The 19,272-nt window shown below is 38.9% G+C and overlaps 1 protein-coding gene across 1 annotated transcript in view; it reads left to right on the top strand.

Annotated features, from left to right (window-relative positions):
- LOC143990191 (uncharacterized) overlaps nt 1-18,714 on the top strand; it is a 58,302-nt gene extending 39,588 nt beyond the window's left edge. Inside the window, exons 5-7 of the mRNA XM_077490314.1 lie at nt 1,789-1,931; nt 8,182-8,379; nt 18,511-18,714. Of these exons, the coding sequence (XP_077346440.1) occupies nt 1,789-1,931; nt 8,182-8,379; nt 18,511-18,625 (456 nt within the window). The 3' untranslated portion in view covers nt 18,626-18,714. The remainder of the gene's footprint in view (nt 1-1,788; nt 1,932-8,181; nt 8,380-18,510) is intronic.
- The last annotated feature ends 558 nt before the right edge of the window (nt 18,715-19,272 follow it).

Genomic DNA, 19,272 nt, shown 5'->3' with positions numbered 1-19,272 from the left:
AGTACAGGAAGTGCTCAATGTAAGGGGCGGAAATACACTCCACTGTGGACTCAGAAGACAATAAATACTTAAGATGGTGCTGCCTAACCCCTGGAAACAAGTTTTTTAAAGATTCTTTAAACAGTAAGTAATATGAGATTTGGGCTGGATTACAGTGGCTATAGTCTGATAATTACTTATTATAATGGACTAAATGAAAAGAAGCATCAGAGTGGGAGAGTTTACTTCCTCTTTAAAATACAGTTTTGGACTGGCGTAACTCATTGTAAATGCACCTACCGCTTGAGTTAATTTCCCCAATGCCACACCCTATAGAGAAATACAGTCATCAGTATCAATTTCTCAGTGTCCTGTCCCACACCAGTGGGCACGATGACAGCTGCATGCTATGCTCTGCCCAACATTCAGCATAGATTACTTTGTCAGGGGTCATACAATTTGAATACAGGGCATTGAGGATGTGATGATCATCAATAGGACTATAATTACACTGCATGTAAAGGGTTATGTTCACTATGGTTGTATTTATATGTTGATATTATTTGATACATATAAATTATAGTGTTGGGTTTCATTTCAGTTTTAAAGTGATTGTACTGCATATACACTGTATTGTTTGGTTTATAAATATCTTCTATCAGAACAGTTTGATAAGGGGAACTTCCCCTTTAACATTTTTGTTTGGCTTTTTTTGGGCTTGTATATTTGAAGGTATTTAATAAAAGTATGTTGATACATAAGTCCCATAATTTTTCAGTATCCTTAACAAACAGGAAACTGAACAAGAATATCATCTCTGTATTAAGTTTATATGTGCACCATGACATTTTAAGCAGCTTTGTGTTCCTGAATACAGTAATGAAAAACAATAATTCTAAAGCAGCATTGTAACATTTTCCAAGCAGTAAAATTTTAATAATGTAATTTTGTACTCATGAGAGCAGGCACACAGTGACACAGAAAAGACTATTAAGAACACTGATTTCTGGGTGAGACAGTGTCCGCCGATGCGCAAAAAATCTAAAGTGTGGCACAGTTTCATGACAACCAGACTTAGCAAGTTTTTAGTCTGCTAAACATGATCACCAGTGCATTTCGAGTGATACTTTATAATGTTTTAACATTCCATAGAGACTTAAATTGGCTTTTGCTGGTCTGAACACAATCTTACATTTGTTGAAATACATATATAAAACAAAAGGTTGTCTAACATCTCTGAAAGCTTGAAATCATTAGAGACAATAAAGCTGGCATTACATGCCTCGGTGGCTGATTCCCTTCACTGGTGGAGGCAGAGGTTGCAAAGCTTTGCCCAACAAGGTGTTGCAGACTGCCCCAGGGAACCAACAGGGCTTTAGCTTCAATGCAGCCTGCCTACAATGAATTCATACATAACAAATGGCAAACCAAGACTGACTATGCGCAAGTGACTTGTCGCATAAGCTGTGATTGTTATAAAGAAAACCAATTTTCTCTGAGTAGCTGAAGTGGAACTTTTAGCAGCTTGTTAAGGAATATGATAAATCTCCGATTTCTACTAGAAATATTGTATTCCAATGAAAATTATATATTGCTGTTTTTGTAGTACAATAAAACCTCCATTTCGCCTAGAGTCATTTTTTTCCCCCTACGTGTTTATTTATGGCTGGTGTATAAAATCTTCATAAAGAAGGGAAATTGCAATACAGAAGAAAAAGGTGCGCTTAAACATTGATCATCCAGAATATGGTGAAGAGGTCATATAAACTCAATGAAAAATTGTGACTGATTTACTACTTTCATTTCCAGAACATAAATCTGTCTTATCAGGGTCTCGGGGACCCTTACCAACAAAACAACCTTCACCGTATTCTTCGACGACTGATAAGAGTGGAGAGACTATGGCTGGTTGATAACTCATTGAAAGATTTGAGTGCCATTAGATTGCCAAGGTATGTAAAAGATGTGTAATAAGTGTTTTGCAAGCACTCAGGAGTCTCTAAAGAACTGCGGTGAAATAAAAAGTCCCAATTACCCTCCCAAGCAGAAACCATGAAACCCCTTGGCTGCAGAAATAGCTGCTCTAGTATGTTGTGGCAGCTGGCCATGTGGACAGATTTCCAGGCATTTGATTTCCAGGCAATTGTTTTTTTTTCTAAAAGGGAGGATCAAATACCCTTTGTAAGAAGTTATTGGTCACATGATGATACCAGAAAGCAACTTATTAACTCCTTGATTATTTCCTGCCTTGACTACTGCAACTCTCTCCTTATTGGCTTACCCTTAAAGTGGAAGTAAGCCCATGGCTTTAAACAGTTAAAAAAAAAGGCATGCCGGGAATGCTAACTGCACATTGGCTGTGCTCTCAGCCAAACTATCAAACCATCCAATGGCTGGTGTCATAACGAATCACATGTGCAGCACCATAGCAGTTGAAGATTAAACAGAGGCAAAGATGGCAGCTTCCTTGGCTGAAAACGATAGGGGAGTTTACTTCCACTTTAAGCAGGCTATCCCCCTTCAGTCTTTTATGAATTCTGCTGCTAGACTAATACACCTCACTAACTGATCCATGACTGCTGCTCCTCTCTGTCAATCCCTTCACTGGCTCCCCCTATCCCACCGTGTAAAATTCAAAATGCTAACCATAACATACAAGGCCATTCACAATATTGCACCATCTATATCACCAACCTCATCTGTGTATATCGCCCAAATCGCCCCCTCCATTCCTCCCAGGACCTCCTGCTCTCAAGCTCCCTTGTTACCACCTCCCATGCTCACCTTCAGGACTTCTCCAGAGCCTCTCCCATCCTCTGGAACTCCCTGCCTCAGTATATCTGATCAGCCTCTACTCTGTCCATCTTTACGAGATCCCTGAAAACTCATTTATTCAGGGAAGCCTATCCCACAACCACCTAACTGTCCCCGAGCCATCCCCATCAAATCATTCTCTGCAGCTATTACCTTTTGTACCACCCCCTCCCTTTAGAATGTAAGCTCTATGAGCAGGGCCCTCCTGTACCTTTTGTATTGTACTGTAATTGTGTTGTCCCCCCTATACATTGTAAAGCGCTGCATAAACTGTTGGTGCTATATGAATTGTGTAAAATAATAATAATAATGATTTCCTGCTTTGGATGCCAGCAAAATACACATCACATCTGGCTATGTTTAAAAGTTAGCCCAACCCCCCAATCAACCCCTGATGTTTAAAAAAAAAAAAGAAAAAATGCCTGACACCTGCCCATGCTATTACATTGTGGGCTTGTAATAGCAGTAAAGTTAAATGAAACGAAAAAAAAAAAAATATGAAAAAATTACTTTGTAATTTAGTAAATAAAAAAATCATTTAAACACAACCCCGTAAGCTTATGCATACAAGCAAATGCAAGTATATCTGTAGGGCATGCATTTGTATTGTACCACATGTGAGGTATCACCATGAACATTGGAGGGAGAGCAGCAATTCTACAGCCATAATTCACAGGTAATTCTATAACCTGTAAAGACTTTTAAAATGGTAGTAAATTCTCCCTGTTTTTTGTTACCTACAGGTAAGCTTGTAATAAAGCTTAGCTGTAGGTAAAATGAACCTTTCCTAAATGTGCACTGTTTTAGGAAAACAGCATATGTTTTAGTTCTATCATGGGTTTGGTAATGCTCTCGCGTACATGTGTGGGAGTGACATCATCGTGGCTTGGCCAATCCAGAGCCGACTAACCCAGAAGAAGACTGGGTTACATAGTTAGTCTGGTTGACAAAAGATATAAGTCCATCTGGTTCTACCAATTAAATGGAGAAAACAAAAAAACAAACAAATTTTTTTTTTCATAATCCTATATAGACAATCCCATACCCACAGGTGATCCATAGGAAGGCAAAAAACATAGCAAAGCATGATCCAATTTGCTCCAGCAGGGGAAAAAAATCCTTCCTGATCCCCCAAGGGGCAATCGGATGTTCCCTGGATCAACTTTACCTATAAATGTTAGTATCCAGTTATATCATGTACACTTAGGAAATAATTCATTAATTTTAAAACAATCTACTGAGTTGGACAGAACCAGCTCTTGAGGGAGAATATTCTACATTTTCACAGCTCTTACTGTGAAGAAACCTTTCCGTAGTTGGAGATTAAATCTCATTTCCTCCAAACGTAAAGAGTGCCCCCTTGTCCTCTGTGATGACCTTAACTACTTGCTGCCCGCCCACCATGACGGCTGGGCGGTGCGGCTCTCGTTCTGGGAGAACGTCATATGATGGCTTCCCAAAATGACTGCTCTCATATGCCCCCCCGGGGGCGCGCAGCGCGTCAATTGACCCCGATCTGTTTAAAGAGCTACGGCCGCGACTCTTTAACCATGTGATCGGCTGTGTCCAATCACAGCCAGTCACATGTAAATACGGAGATGCCGGTAATCGGTGCTCCTCGCCTCACACTGACAGAGTGTGAGGAGTGGAGAGCCGATCAACGTCATCTCCTCACAGGGGACAGCTAGGTTTGTAATCAGGGCACTTATCATCAGTGTCCTGATTACAATTAAGTGCCCACCAGTGACAGCAATAATTGCCCGCCACTGCCAGCAATCAGTGCCAACCAGTGCCCACAATTGCCACCAATCTGTGCCCACAAGTGGCAGCAATCAGTGCCCTCAAGTGCCAGCAATCAGTGTCCATTAGTGATGCCAGTCAGTGCTGGCTATCAGTGCTGCCATCATTGCTGCCCATCAATGCCATGGTGATGGGCCCAGTGCCCATCAGTGCAGCCTATCCGTGCGGCCTAACTGTGACCACCAGTGCCACCTATCTGTGCCCAGTGCCCACACAGTGTCACCCATCAGTGTTCATCAGTGCCACATATCAGTGCCACCCATCAGTGCCCATAAGTGCGGCATATTTGTGCCTCCTCATCAGTGCCGCCTCATCAGTGCCCATAAGTGTCACCTCATCAATGCCCATCAGTGCTGCCTCATCAACGCCCATCAGTGAAGGATAAAAATTACTTATTTACAAAATTCACTGACAGAAACTAGGCAAGCTTAGTTTTTTGCAAAACTTTTTTTTTTTTTTTAGGAAAAAAATAAAAAACCCAGGAGTGATTAAATATCACCAAAAGAAAGCTCTATTTGTGTGAAGAAAAGGATTAAAATGTCACATGGTTACTGTGCAGCATGAATGTGCAATTGTCATTCAAAGTGTGACAGCGCTGAAAGCTGAAAAATTGGCCGGGGCAGGAAGGGGGTGTAAGTGCCCTGTATTGAGGTGGTTAAAGTGTATAGCTCAACACCAAGTTCACTAAGATAGAATCCCTGACAGAGGTGACATGGCACCGCTGGATGGATCCATTCTAAAGGAAAGTCTGACATAATGTGCTAGTATTCAGTACATACTAGCTCATTATGGCTTAAATCTGAAGGGGGGATTTCTTTGTTTTTTTTTTTATTTGTTTTTTAACTAACTAATATTGCCAATCGTCAATTATGGGTGCTGACGTTTTTCACCATTTCACAAGCACATGCAATTGTAAGGCTTTACTATGCACTCGATGCAACTCCAAATTTTATATTTTACCAAAAATGGATATTGTATTTTGTTTGTATTTACTAAAATAAATTTTAGTGTATTTGCTCCCTTAAAATATGTATTTGTAAACAGGCTACATTAAAAAAAAAAACATTGCAACTGCCACCATTTCATTTACCCACATACAGGGCCTCTTTTTCAGTAAATCTATAATTATCTGGGGGTTTAAATTGTAATTCTCTGTCAACAAATGTAGATTTAAACCTCTTTGTGAAAAATAAAAGATTTCCCTGGTTAAAAAGTGGTCAAAGAAAAAAAAAAGGACTACAATTGTTGGTCTTTCTTTTTTAAAATGCTAACTGCTTGTCTTTCATGTGATCCATACTAGTCATTAACTAACTAGGAATAGGTATGCAGATCAGGGATACTGATTTCACTCTGACTTTCACCAGAGATTGTAAAGCAGCTAGCATTTTTAGAAAAAAAGTCAGCATTGGTAGCCTATGTATTTCTTTCAGAACATATTTCCTTTAAACTGAATTTAGAAGACAATCAGGTTGCTTGCCAAGCATAAAATTACTCCTTCAGTAAACACTCTATATCGCCTTAATCTGCCATCAATATTCAGTGTTTTTATAAAATAAATCTAGAGTTATTAATTTTTAGAATGTCATTAAATATTTATGGAATTTCCTTGCAGTTATTTATGGCATCAAATACACAGCATGTCGCAGTGCAGTTACTGAGCCACGTGGAATAGCTAACCAGTGACCAAATTTACTCTACTTTGAGTTTAATTAGTGTCATTGGAAACAACATACTCTGTAAGTAGAAAGTACAAAGAATGCTACAGGATCCATTTCTGATCTGGCTTGCATTCCTTCATGTAAATGCCTAATGAACATGCTGAGAATAGATAATTTACAGAGCTATATTATTATGTGCTAATGGTTTCATAATATAAATAATTCATCACTACTTACTCCTCAATGTTCACACAATGTAGACAAATGGGGAAACAATTTGTGTCTGCTTTTTGTGTGGTCTGTTGATATACACAGTACTGTGCAAATGCTTTAGGCAGGTGTGAAAAATGCTGTAAATTAAGAATGCATTCAGAAATAGAAGTGTTTACAGTTTATTTTGATTAATTCAAGAAAAGGAAAGTAGATGAACAGAAGAGAAATCTAAATCAAATCAATATTTGGTGTTACTACCCTTTGACTTCAAAACCAGATCAATTCTTCTAGGTAAACACAGTGCTTGTGCACACAGATTTTAAAGGAACTTGGAAAGTAGGTTGTTTCAGACATCTTGGAGAATTACCACACATCTTCTGTGAATGCAGTCATCTCAAATCCTTCTGTCTCTTCATGTAATCCCTGACAGATTCAGTGATGTTGAGATCATGGTTCTGTGGGAACCCAACTATCACTGCCAGGACTTCTTTATGATGAAGATAGTTCTTAATGAGACATTGGCTGTATGCTTGGGGTTTTTGTCCTGCTGCAGAATAAATTTGGGGCCAATCACACACCTCCCTGATGGTATGGCATGATGGATAAGTATCTGCCTGTATTTTTCAGCATTAAGGACACCACATATCCTGACCAAATTTCCAACATCTTTCCAGAAATGCATCCCCAAACTTGCAAGAAGCCTCCACCATGTTTCATTGTTGCCTTCAGACATTCATTATTATACAGCTCTCCAGCCCTTCGGCGAACAAACTGCCTCCTGCAACAGCCAAATCTTTCAAATGTTGGCTCATCAGTCCAGAGCACCTGATGACATTTTTTTTGCACCCCAGTTTCAATGTTTTTATTCATAATGTAGTTGTTTACCCATGTTCCATGTATGGATTTTTTGCCACAATTATTCTATGAAGACCACTTCTGGCCAGACTTTTCCAGACAGTAGATGGATGTACCTGGGCCCCCCTGGTTTCTCCCTGTTCTGTGCGGATGTCACTGCTGGACATCTTCAGATGTCAAAGGGAAGTAAGCCTGATGTGTCTTTCATCTGTTGCATTAAGTTTCCTTGGCCAACCACTGCGTCTACAGTCCTCAATGTTGCTCGATCAATGGTGTCCTCAATACTGAGAAATGCAGGAAAATCCATCATTCCATATCATTAGGGAAACATTTAATTGGCCCCAAATTTTTTCTACAGTAGGACAATAACCCCAAAATACAGTCAATGTCATTCAGAACTATCTTCAGTTTAAAAAAGAGTTCTAGAAGTGATGGTTTAGCCCCACAAAGCCCTGATCTCAACATCATAGAGTCTGTCTAGGATTACATGAAGAGACAAATCATTAGTAGTGCAGCACTGTTTGTTAGTTCTCCGAGATGTCTGCAACAACCTAAGTGCTGAGTTCCTTTAAAAACTGTTTGCACAAGCACTGTAGAAGAATTGATGTTGGAAGCTGCCCCAGGTAGCCACACACCAGACAGGTAGTCACACCTAATATTGATGTGATTTGGATTTCTCTTTTATTCGCTCACTTTGCATTTTGTAAATTGATAAAAATAAACAATTTAAATATATATTTTTGAACACATTCTTACTTTACAGAATGTATTCACACCTGCATAAAACCTTTGCACAGTACTGTATTTATACATACTGCAAATATATGCCCTGGTAACCATAGGCTGCTTTTGCTTATTGCAGGTGTAAAGAATTAAACTTAAGCAAAAATCACTTTACAACCTTTAAACAACTGCCAAAGCTTCCTGCAATTCAGCACTTATCACTTGCAGAGAATAATATTGAAGCATTGGGTGGACTTGCAGACCTAAAGCATTCTCCACTAGAATCATTGGTTCTGAAGTCAAATCCATGTGAGTTTCTGGAAGATTATAGACCAAGGTAAGTAACAATTACCTTTAGCTTCATTAAAATATTTGTTCAAGTGTCCAAGTTCGTTGAACCCTCCCAGTTCTCGGTTACGCTGTTAGGCTCCATATCTGTGTGTGTGTGTGTGTATGTATAGTATTTTTCCTAACAAATTAATTCAAGACCACATTGCAAACATTAATACACCCCAATGTAAGTCTTAAATTGGCCATACACCTATAGATTTTTTGCAGATTTTCTATGGTTAGATGGAAAAAGTGGGAAATTCCTCCAACCACACAGTTTAGCGAACATAGAGAAATCTGTTACTTTTCCCATCTAACCATAGGAAATCTGCAGAAAATCTGCAGATAATCTATAGGTGTATGGCCAGCTTTAGGAGCAAAGCTACACTTTAGACAACAAAATCCTAATTAACAAGAATTCCACTACAGGTGAGTCCAATTATTCATTAAATAGGTGTCCAGCAGACAGTTGATTATAAAAGGATGTTGCTTAATGACACCACATGGAAGAGAAATATCACAAGGTCCGAGAAAGAAAATTATTCTTTACACAAGAAGATCAGCAAAGCTTTACTTATCCATCAGATAGCAAAAAGTGATACAAAAATAGAAAAAAAGTACTTGTGCGCTACTCAAAGTGTAAATCAATACATAAAGTGCAATGTGTAGATATAGAGCTGCTGAACTCTTCAGTGGCACCAGCACCTAATAAAAAAATATTACAATCAAATGGAGCAGTGCTATATGTAAACAAAAGAGTCACTCAAAAATTATTATTATATAATCTCCACAGTATCACAAAGATAATTCCTTAAAGTGCAAAATATTTCACAAATTGTGATATTAAATATTCAAAATTCATAATCAAAACTCCATAATAAAGGTGCAAAATTCATGAATGACAATAGTCCAATCAATGTGCACAAAATGTGATAAAATCCAAAATAAACTGAAGGGAAAATTATAAATTGAGAAATCAGTCTCTCAAAAATGTTCTGATGAGAAGGGTTGAAAAAAGTCGCCATGGAAGTTCACTGCAATTAGCTAAAGAAGTAGAAAGCTACACTGGAATGATTGTTCCCCGTGACACAATACGGCTTACACTGCAAATGAATGGCATGCATGGGTGTTGTCCACGAAGGAAGCCTCTCCTAAGCCCATGCACAAAAAAGCCTGCCTAAAATTTGCTGAAAAAGAAGACTACTGGGTCTCTGTACTCTGGAGTGATGAGACCAAGATAAATGTTTTTGGAACTGATGGCTTCAAAACTGTATGGTGTCGCAAAGGTGAAGAGCACAATGACAAATACATGGTGCCTACAGTGAAACATGGTGGTGGAAGTTTCCTTCTGTGGGGCTGCATGGGTGCTGCTGGTCTTGGGAGCTGTATTTTCATTGAAAGAGAAGATGCTACCATCACTCCGTGCCCTAGGTCGTCGTGCACTTTTCGAACATGACAATGATCCAAAACACACATCTAAGGCCACTGTTGCATTTCTGAAGCAGAACAGTGTGAAAGTGATTCCGTGGCCAAGTATATCTCCTGATCTAAATCAAATCGAACACTTATGGGGAATTCTGAAGAGACCAGTTGAACATCACTCTACATCCAGCGTCCAGGCTCTAAAAGAGGTCATTCTTGAAGAATGGAAAAAGATAGATGTTGCAATATGTCGCCAACTTGTTCATTCCATGCCTAGAAGACTTGGTGCTGTCTTTACAAATCATGGAGGTCATACAAAATACTAGATGTAGTAGTTTTTTTGTGCGGTGTATTCATTTTTGCATCAACTAATTTGAGTAAAACCAAAGATTTTGTAATCTATGTTATATTACTAACCTTACTTTCATGTAATGAGCTAAACAAATGTTCTATAATACTCAGTTTTGTCAACATTTTGTAAATTGTTTTTGTGTTCATTGAGATATTGATTAAAATCGTACTTTTCAAAAGGGGTGTACTCATTAACGCAGAGCAATGTGTGTATATACAGTATATTTACAATATATATATATATACACACAAACACACACACAGTAATAGTTCAGAAGGAACATCTATCTATCTATCCATCTATCTATCTATCTATCTATCTATCTATCTATCTATCTATCTATCTATATATATATATATATATATATATATATATATATATATATATATATATATTATATAGTTCAGAAGGAACGCAGTCAAGATACTCTTGCTTTTATTTACTTATATTCATACACAAACAATGGAATAACTTTTTCAGGAGTTCCAGCCCTTTCTCAAGTTCATAGGTGTGTAGAACATCAAATTGTGAAATGGATCTGGTAATTCTCAAAAGAATACAAAATAACAATATTAGTACCAGACATTGTAAAGAAACCTGAAGTTTACATCAAAAACCTCTTTGCAAAGATTTATAAAAACAATATACTGTAGATCATAATCCTTGTTCCCGATGGGTGTAATGCTGACAATCTGTGAATCCATCTAATTTCTCTCTTTTTTCATTCCAACACATGATCGCCTCCTCTCCTCATTCTAGGTATCTCATCTAAAATCATAAAGCACTATCTTTGTGACCCATTCTAGCAAAATATCTAGAGACAGGTGAATTAATTTGTTTTAGTCCAATGGGTGTGCGGTGCTGTGCTATCCTATGCTTTATTTGTTTAATGGTTTTCTCAGATAGATAAGCCCACATGTACAGATCAAAACATAAATCACAAAGTACTATTGACAGGTAAGGTGCTGTGTGTTATAAGAGTTCCTGTCTATAGCGGAATAGCCTTAATGTGTTGACTTTCATAACCAAATCACAATTGAATGCAAGGTAGACATGGAAACAAGCCAACTCTTTTTGGCTAAGAAATACAAGTCTATCTAAATCTGCTAGTGTATCTAAACTACCCTTTGCCCAGAATGACCAATGTCCAAATGGTGTCTCTGTTGCCCCTCCATTCAGAGTTCAGAAACCATAAGACAGGAAGTATGTTACTGGCCAGATCACAAGGTACAAAAAAAAGACAGCCTAAAAAATAAAATGAATGCAGTCACCACAAGTAAGGTTGCCACCTCATACCTTTTAAGGGGCCAATTAAACTCACTTAGTGCCTTATCTGCATTAAATTAGAACCTGGGCCTCAGAATCTGTGTAATTAATGTGTGTTCAGTTTTAAAGGGATGAGCTGGCAACCCTACATTGAAGGGGCTGCACCCCAGTTTTAATATAAAATACGGAAAGGCTTCTTCAGAATAAGAGCTGTGAAAATGTGAAATAGAATCCCTCAAGAGGTGACTCTGGCCAGCTCAGTAGATTATTTTAGGAAGGGCCTGGATTCTTTGCTAGATACACAAAATATACAGTAACTAGGTACTAACATGTATAGGTAAAGTTGATCCAGGGAACATCCGATTGCCTCTTGGGGGATCATGAAGGAATTTTTCCCCCTGCTTGAACAAATTGGACCATGCTTTATTGTTTTTTTTGTATTTTTTTGCCTTCCTCTGGATCAACTGTGGGTATAGGATTGTATATATAGGATTTTATCTTTTTTTTTTCCTTCTATTGGTTGAACTGGATGGACTTTTTTCAACCAGACTATGTAACTGTAACTATAAATAGAGGATTCACAACATATAGTCTCGTCAGTCCACCTCCTGCTCCAATGTGCTACAACCACAAACGGCTAAAAATCATGGTCTCCATGATTAGGTCCTTTGTGGGGGAAACTTGTTGGTCCGTGAGGTGGACAGGCAAGACTATATGTTGTGAATCCTTTATTTATTATATTAAAGCTGGTTTTACATTGGTAATGAAATAAGCATTCAGCTTGTTCATTTCTGCTTGACATTCCACACACCATGTTTAACCACTTCCCACCCAATGACATCATGTGTTGTCAACTTTGAGTAGGGATATCTGAATGATGCCTGCAGCTACAGGCATCATCCAGATATCTTCTTTAGAACTGGCGATTCCCTGCATCGTAAGAACAATCATAGTGGCTATTCAGCCGCTTGATCGTTCTTACAGGCAGCAGGAGGGGACGTCCCCCCCGCCGCCATCCGTTGCTTCTCCCGGATCGCCCGTACGATCGACGACCCGGAGAAGCAATCGGTCCATGCCAGAAGTTCATCATAGAGAATACGGTGGGCAAGATGGCTCCCCAGCATATCTATGATCATTCGGAGGCTGGGCGCAATGTTATACATTACGCCCAGCCTCTGCATTTGAAAGGATGCCGCCGCCTCGACTGGGAGACATTTTATTTTTTTCAAGCTTCCCAGCCTGGAGGCGAGATCTGGGGACTTATTGACCCCAGATCTCTCTGTAAAGAGGACTTGTCACAAACTATTACTATTACAAGGGATGTTTACATTGTTTGTAATAGGAATAAAAGGGATAAAAAAAAAAGTAAAAAGAAAGTGTCAAAATATAAAAATAAAAGTAAAATAAACAATAAAAAACAATTTTTTCAAACGCGAACGTTCGTTCCCAAGCACAGAAGCGAATACATATATGGGTCGCACCCACATATGTGAATAACATTCAAACCACAAATGTGAGGTATCGCCCTGAAAATTAGAGTGAGAGCAATAATTCTAGTGCTAGACCTCCTCTGTAACTCCAACCAGGTAATCTGTAAAAAAATGTAAAGGGTTGCCTATGGGGATTTTTAAGTACTGAAGTTTGGCGCCATTCCACGAGTGTGCGCAATTTCAAAGCCAGAGACATGTTAGGTATCTATTTACTCGGTGTAACATCATATTTTATGTTATACCAAAAAATTGGACTACCTTTACTGTTTTGCTTCTTTTTAGTACATGAAACCTTTTTTTCCCCAAAAAAGGGCGTTTGAAAAATGACTGCGCAAATACCGTGCGAGATAAAAAGTTGCAATGACCACCGTTTTATTCCCCGGGGCTTCTGCTAAAAAACAAACAAAAAAAAAAACAAATATATAAAGTTCTGAGTAATTTTCTAGCAAAAAAATGATGATTTTTACATGTAGGAGCGAAGTGTCAGAATAGGCCTGTGTAGAAAGTGGTTAAGGACGGTGCACAGTAATATATTAAAGTTTTGTTTCTGGGTTTATATACCCTTTCAGGTTTCTTTACAACTTCCAACATTGATTTTGTTACTTTGTATTTTTTTTTTCTGAATAACCAGTTCCTCTGTGTCTGTTTTTATTTATTGTCATGTTCATCTAATGTGTCTTGATAATATATGTGATCATTTTACCTAAATGTTGCATGTACATACATTTAAAGCTAAGTCCAGGCAGAAAGAATATACCAGTTCATACTGTAATGGTATGCACATTAGGTCTCAGATTGGGAGAGGAAGGGGCCACACTGTGAGCCAAGGTGACTAAGTGGGGTTTAAAATATAAACTGAGGAAAGTCATTAGAAGCCCCAGAAATATGACCCATTAGAAGACACAGAAAAATTATTTTTAAGTGCTCATTGATTTTCCATTGATGAGTCCTTAGCACATGCACCCCAATCCATCCTAGCATGTCATAGCCCTCTCTTCTTCTAGGAGTGTCTGACTATTGTCTTTGCTAGCCAGGGTCTTCCACCCCTCCCTTCACCTCCCTACATAACCTTTTATCTAGATGTTGGTGGAAGAGCAAAGGGAAAAACAGCTGACTGTGACTTGAATGATAATTAGTAAAAGTACTCTGTATACTTATAAAGTATATATAATTTTAGAAGCATTGTAAATAGAATCAAATACATGTGTGCATTTTTTTCTACAGAATTCAATGTTTCCTATGCAGCGCCAGATTCCTATATAGCTAACAAAAGACATGGCCTAGGGCACACAATCACCCATGTATCATTGTGCTGTCATTAACACATTTTGGAGCATAATAAAATGTTCTAGATTGTCACTGTGTCTGCCAATGCAGTCTGGCTGGAACCTCATTGTTGCTGTCCCTTTTAGCAGTTTGCTGGTGGAATAGTGTATGTGTAAAGCAGTCAGATGTGACAAAACTACCCAGGAACTGCAGCTGCGTTTGTACATTTAAAGGAAATCTATGCTGGTTTTCTATATTTTTTTCTTTATCTGTTAAGATAAGGGCTAAAACAATAAGACTTTTACAGTTTTTTTTCATTGTTTTAGTTGGGCAAATAGGAAATTTGCACATGACTATTTTTTAATCTATTAACCAGCCAACAGGTAGAACTGGTGTTTTATAAAACATGTAGTTTACTGAGATCAATAGGTGAAATAAATGTACAAATAGATTCAAAGGGTGGGCTCATCCCCATGGCAGATGTAGTTTCTATAATGCTGTATCTCAAAATGCTAGGTCTTGGTGTATAGACTGTAATTTTCATGTATCAAGGTGCAATGACTTGGTGAGTCTGCTCTTGAATCAGGCACTAGGTAACATTGAGATGCGAGATTTATAGTATATGAAAAGAGTGTGGCACAGCAATGGTAAAATCCAAGCATATAAAATTTTTATAAAAAAGAATTCCATAAAACCAAAGAGTTTCAGGGGTTACACCAGTGGCTAGAGTGGAATGCCTTGGGACCAAACAGAAAGAGAGATACTGTGGTTGTGTTATCTGTTTAACATATCCATGGTGCTTTAGGAGTCCTATGTTATTTTCCTAGGTATAGTTTTTGGTATCATCATCCCCCCTCCTATCCTAGCTAATTGCTGATTTAGTTTAAAATAAAAAAAATCCAAAAGGACCTAGAGTATCTCAGAAAAGTGAGTACACCCCTCACATTTTTGTAAATATTTTATTATTATTGATTGCTATTTAATCACAATTTACTTTAATGTTTATTGTATTGTATTTATGCACATGCGTTTATAATTTTCACGTAGTCTAGTTCTGGACATTGTAGTACACTGATATTTAACAGTGTTTTGTTTGTAGCGCCACAAGGGTTTTTTTCTATTTTTTTCACCTTCTGAGATAAATATTTTATTATATCTTTTTATGTGACAACACTGAAGAAATGACTAGCATGTAAAGTAGGGAGTTTACAGCTTTTATAACAGTGTAAATTTGCTGTCCCCTCAAAATAACTCAACACACAGCCATTAATGTCTAAACCGCTAGCAACAAAACTTAGTATACTCCTAAGTGAAAATGTCCAAATTGGGCCCAATTAGCTATTTTCCTTCCCTTGTGTCATGTGACTAGCGTTACAAGGTCTCAGGTGTGAATTGGGAGCAGGTGTGTTAAATTTGGGGTTATCGCTCTCACTCTCTCATACTGGTCACTGGAAGTTCAACATGGCAAAGAACACAGAGGATCTGAAAAAAATAAAAAAAGATGGCCTTGGCTATAATATTGCCAAGACCCTGAAACTGAACTGCAGCACGGTGGCCAAGACCATGCAGCGGTTTAACAGGACAGGTTCCCCTCAGAACAGGCTTTGCCATGGTCAATCAAAAAAGTTGAATGCAAGTGCTCAGCGTCATATCCAGAGGTTGTCTTAGGGAAATAGATGTATGAGTGCTTCCAGGATTGCTGCAGAGGTTGAAGGGGTGGAGGCAGGGCTCAAGTCCTGCGGGAACGCATGGGAACAGAGTTCCTGTACTTTTTCCACAACAGGAACTCAGTTTCTGTTAGCAGTCCTGCAACATTTTGAAGTATGCAAGCTGTGTGTCAGGTGCTACACCATTAGCTGCCTACACAGCTCACAATAGTAAGTGCCACACACCATTGGTGGACTGACCATTCAGGCATTGCCAGTAGGGGGCCCCATGACAGCTTCCTGTTCGATCTACCTGTCAATCACAGCTAGCTGATGGGTAGATCAGGTCCCTGCTGCTAAGAGATTGTATTTAGTCAGACCTTTCGTGATGCGCTCCTCCCCGCCGGCCCCTCCTGATTTTCTGTCTCCTCATCCTCCCCCCCAATCTCCTGCATACTTGCTCTGTGTGTCCCGCTGAATCCCCCCTCCTCTATCTTCAGTGCCATATGATGAGAGAACCCAGAGGAGAAGCAATACGAAAATTGGATGAAAAATACCACTTTTGAAGTGTTTGTGCATATGAGCGTATCAGTTTTTTTTTGGTGGGGGAGTGAATCTTGGGTGGGAGTTCCCACACTTTTTTCCCCAGGACTTGACCCCTGGGTGGAGGATCAGCCTGTCAGTGATTAGACTGTACGCCTCACAATGCATCAAATTGGTCTGCATGGCTGTTGTTCCAGAAGGAAGCCTATTCTAAAGGTGATGTGCAAGGAAGCCTGCAAACAGTTTGCTGAAGACAAGCAGACTAAGGACATGGATTACTGGAACCTTGTCCTGTGGTCTGATGAGACCAAGATAAACTTATTTGGTTCAGATGGTGTCAAACGTGTGTGGTGGCAACCAGGTGAGGGGTACAAAGACAAGTGTGTCTTGCCTACAGTCAAGCATGGTGGTAGAAATGTCATGGTCTGGGGCTACATGAGTGCTTTCGGCACTGGGGAGCTACAGTTCATTGAGAGAACCATGAATGCCAACATGTACTGTGACATACTGAACAGAGCATGATCCCCTCGCTTTGGAGACTGGTCCAAAGGGCAGTATTCCAACATGGTAAAGACCCCAAACTCCCCTCCAAGATGACCCCTGCCTTGCTAAAGAAGCTGAGGGTAAAGGTGATGAACTGGTTAAGTATTTCTCCAAACCTATACCCTATTGAGCATCTGTGGGGCATGCTCACATGGAAGGTGGAGGAGCGCAAGGTCTCTAACATCCAACTGCTCTGTGATGTTGTCATGGAGGAGTGGAAGAGGACTGGCAATCTGTGAAGCTCTGGTGAACTCCATGCCCAAGAGGGTTAAGGCAGTGCTGAAAAATAATGGTGGCCATACAAAATATTGACATTTTGGGCCCAATTTGGACAGTTTTACTTAGCGGTGTACTCACTTTTGTTGCCAGCGGTTTAGACATTAATGGCTGTGCGTTGAGTTATTTTGAGGGGCAGAAAATTTACACTGTTATACAAGCTGTACACTCACTACTTTACATTGTAACAAAGTGTCATCATTTCTTCAGTGTTGTCACATGAAAAGATATAATAAAATATTTACAAAAATGTGAGGGTTGTACTCACTTTTGTGAGATACTGTATGCCCATGGTCATGTGACATATCGGGCCCCAAGTCTTCTTTCATCCTGTGGAGAAGGGTCTTTTTTGGGTGTTCACATGGCATGGACACTTCCTATTGGTTGTCCAGTGGCAGTTTCCTATCAGCATTTAGATGATCGCAGTGGCATGATGACATCATGAAGAGGCAACTGGTAAGTGGTGAAAGACTACAGCACTGGATCCACTATTTATCATTCTGAGAAGCAGCGCTGGGTAGAGAGACTGATGGCAAACTTATGTGGGTGAAAAAAAAAAACTTTAGAAAGCATTTTTTTTAAATGGGTGAATAGCTACGAGGTTGAGCTTTGGCTAAAATGTGCTTTAAATATTAGTTTGTAAAAAAGTATATGTTTTAAAAAGTATTGATATGAAACATGAGTGCAAAAATTGATAGACATGAAAAAATTAAAGTGAATGTAAACTCCATTTATGAAATTTGACCTGGGCACATCTATCTGTGGTGTTTACTTATCTCTCATCGGTTATCACCATGATAACTTCTGACAAGCTCTCCGAAAACCAACCTGAAATTTGTGTCTGGGGTGGTACTATCAATAGATTAGCAGAGAGCTGCTAATTCACAGCACAGCTCTGCACATTTCTTCCTTCCTCTGCCTATGTGGAAGGGAGGTGTGCTTTTTTCCTCCAATCAGCTGTCACACAGTGTATGCCAAGAATCCCCATCCAGTGGTGTAACATGAAGGGAAAATGCTAACAAGATGCGCACTTTCTAAACAGTCTAGAAAGTTGAAGACAGCACATACACCAATAAAACGTATGTAGGGAGATTTGTTTAATCGCTAAGGCTGTTCACTTCATCGGGTATATGTGAGGGTTTACATCCACTTTAAGTGAAATTAATCCAAAACCATCATAGTTTCCCTCTAATTGAAACTTGCACAGCTATTCTATTTTGTCCCTTTAGGCAGCAAAGGGATTAGCCTTCTAGCTATTGAGAAACCATGAGTCTTTGCCTTGCATTAAGTGGAGGGAAATTAAGATCTTAAATATATTTTCTTTACTTTTCCAGAGTATTCTCTATTTTGCCAAACTTGAAAACATTAGACGGAATTCCCAAGCTGTCAGAAGATTGGTCGGTAATAGAAGAAAGCAATTTCTTTTCAAGCAAATGCACAATTTTGTAACTATTTGATTGCAGAGGTGCCTGACATCTGTTCTTCAGACAAAGTAGATTTGACTGGTAACAAGAAGAAATGTATTTTCTCAAGGTGCTAAGCACATTCTATTTTTTTATAAAAATAAATACAAATTTAAACTATAGAATATTGGTTTATTCATTATGAGACCACAACTAGGTAAGCAGAAAACATTGTTTTATTGTTTCCGATGTCAAAAAATAAAAAGGTTTTGGAGCAAGGAGAGGCGGGGAGGAAGTGCAGTGAGGACATTAGAGTGAATATGGGCTAGAAGTCAACTTATGCATCTTTCTTTCCAAATTGTCACTGTTGGTTCTGGTAGATTGTAAACACTCCATGAAATCCATATGCTATCAATCGTTTAAATCCATACTGCTTTGTAGGTGAGTATGCTAAACTTGAACTTAGCATAGTTTGGACCTAAAGGTCTTTGTCTACAATGTTTGTCTTGCCTAGTGCAGCACAGTCCAAAACCTAAACTAAATCCTTCCAGCGCGATATTGGACATGTATGCACTGATTCTCAGTAATAATAACAGTGATATTCTCTTTGTTCATAGCCATCTTCCACCCCAACAGCTTGATTCGATTTCTGATAATGTCTCTTATAGAGGAAGGTTCATATACTTGCTAACT

The sequence above is a fragment of the Lithobates pipiens genome, unplaced genomic scaffold, assembly GCF_037356315.1.
Source record: "Lithobates pipiens isolate NorthernLeopardFrog02 unplaced genomic scaffold, aLitPip1_a1.2 Scaffold_18, whole genome shotgun sequence".
NCBI lineage: Eukaryota > Metazoa > Chordata > Amphibia > Anura > Ranidae > Lithobates > Lithobates pipiens.
This window is presented reverse-complemented; position numbering and strand designations above follow the sequence as displayed.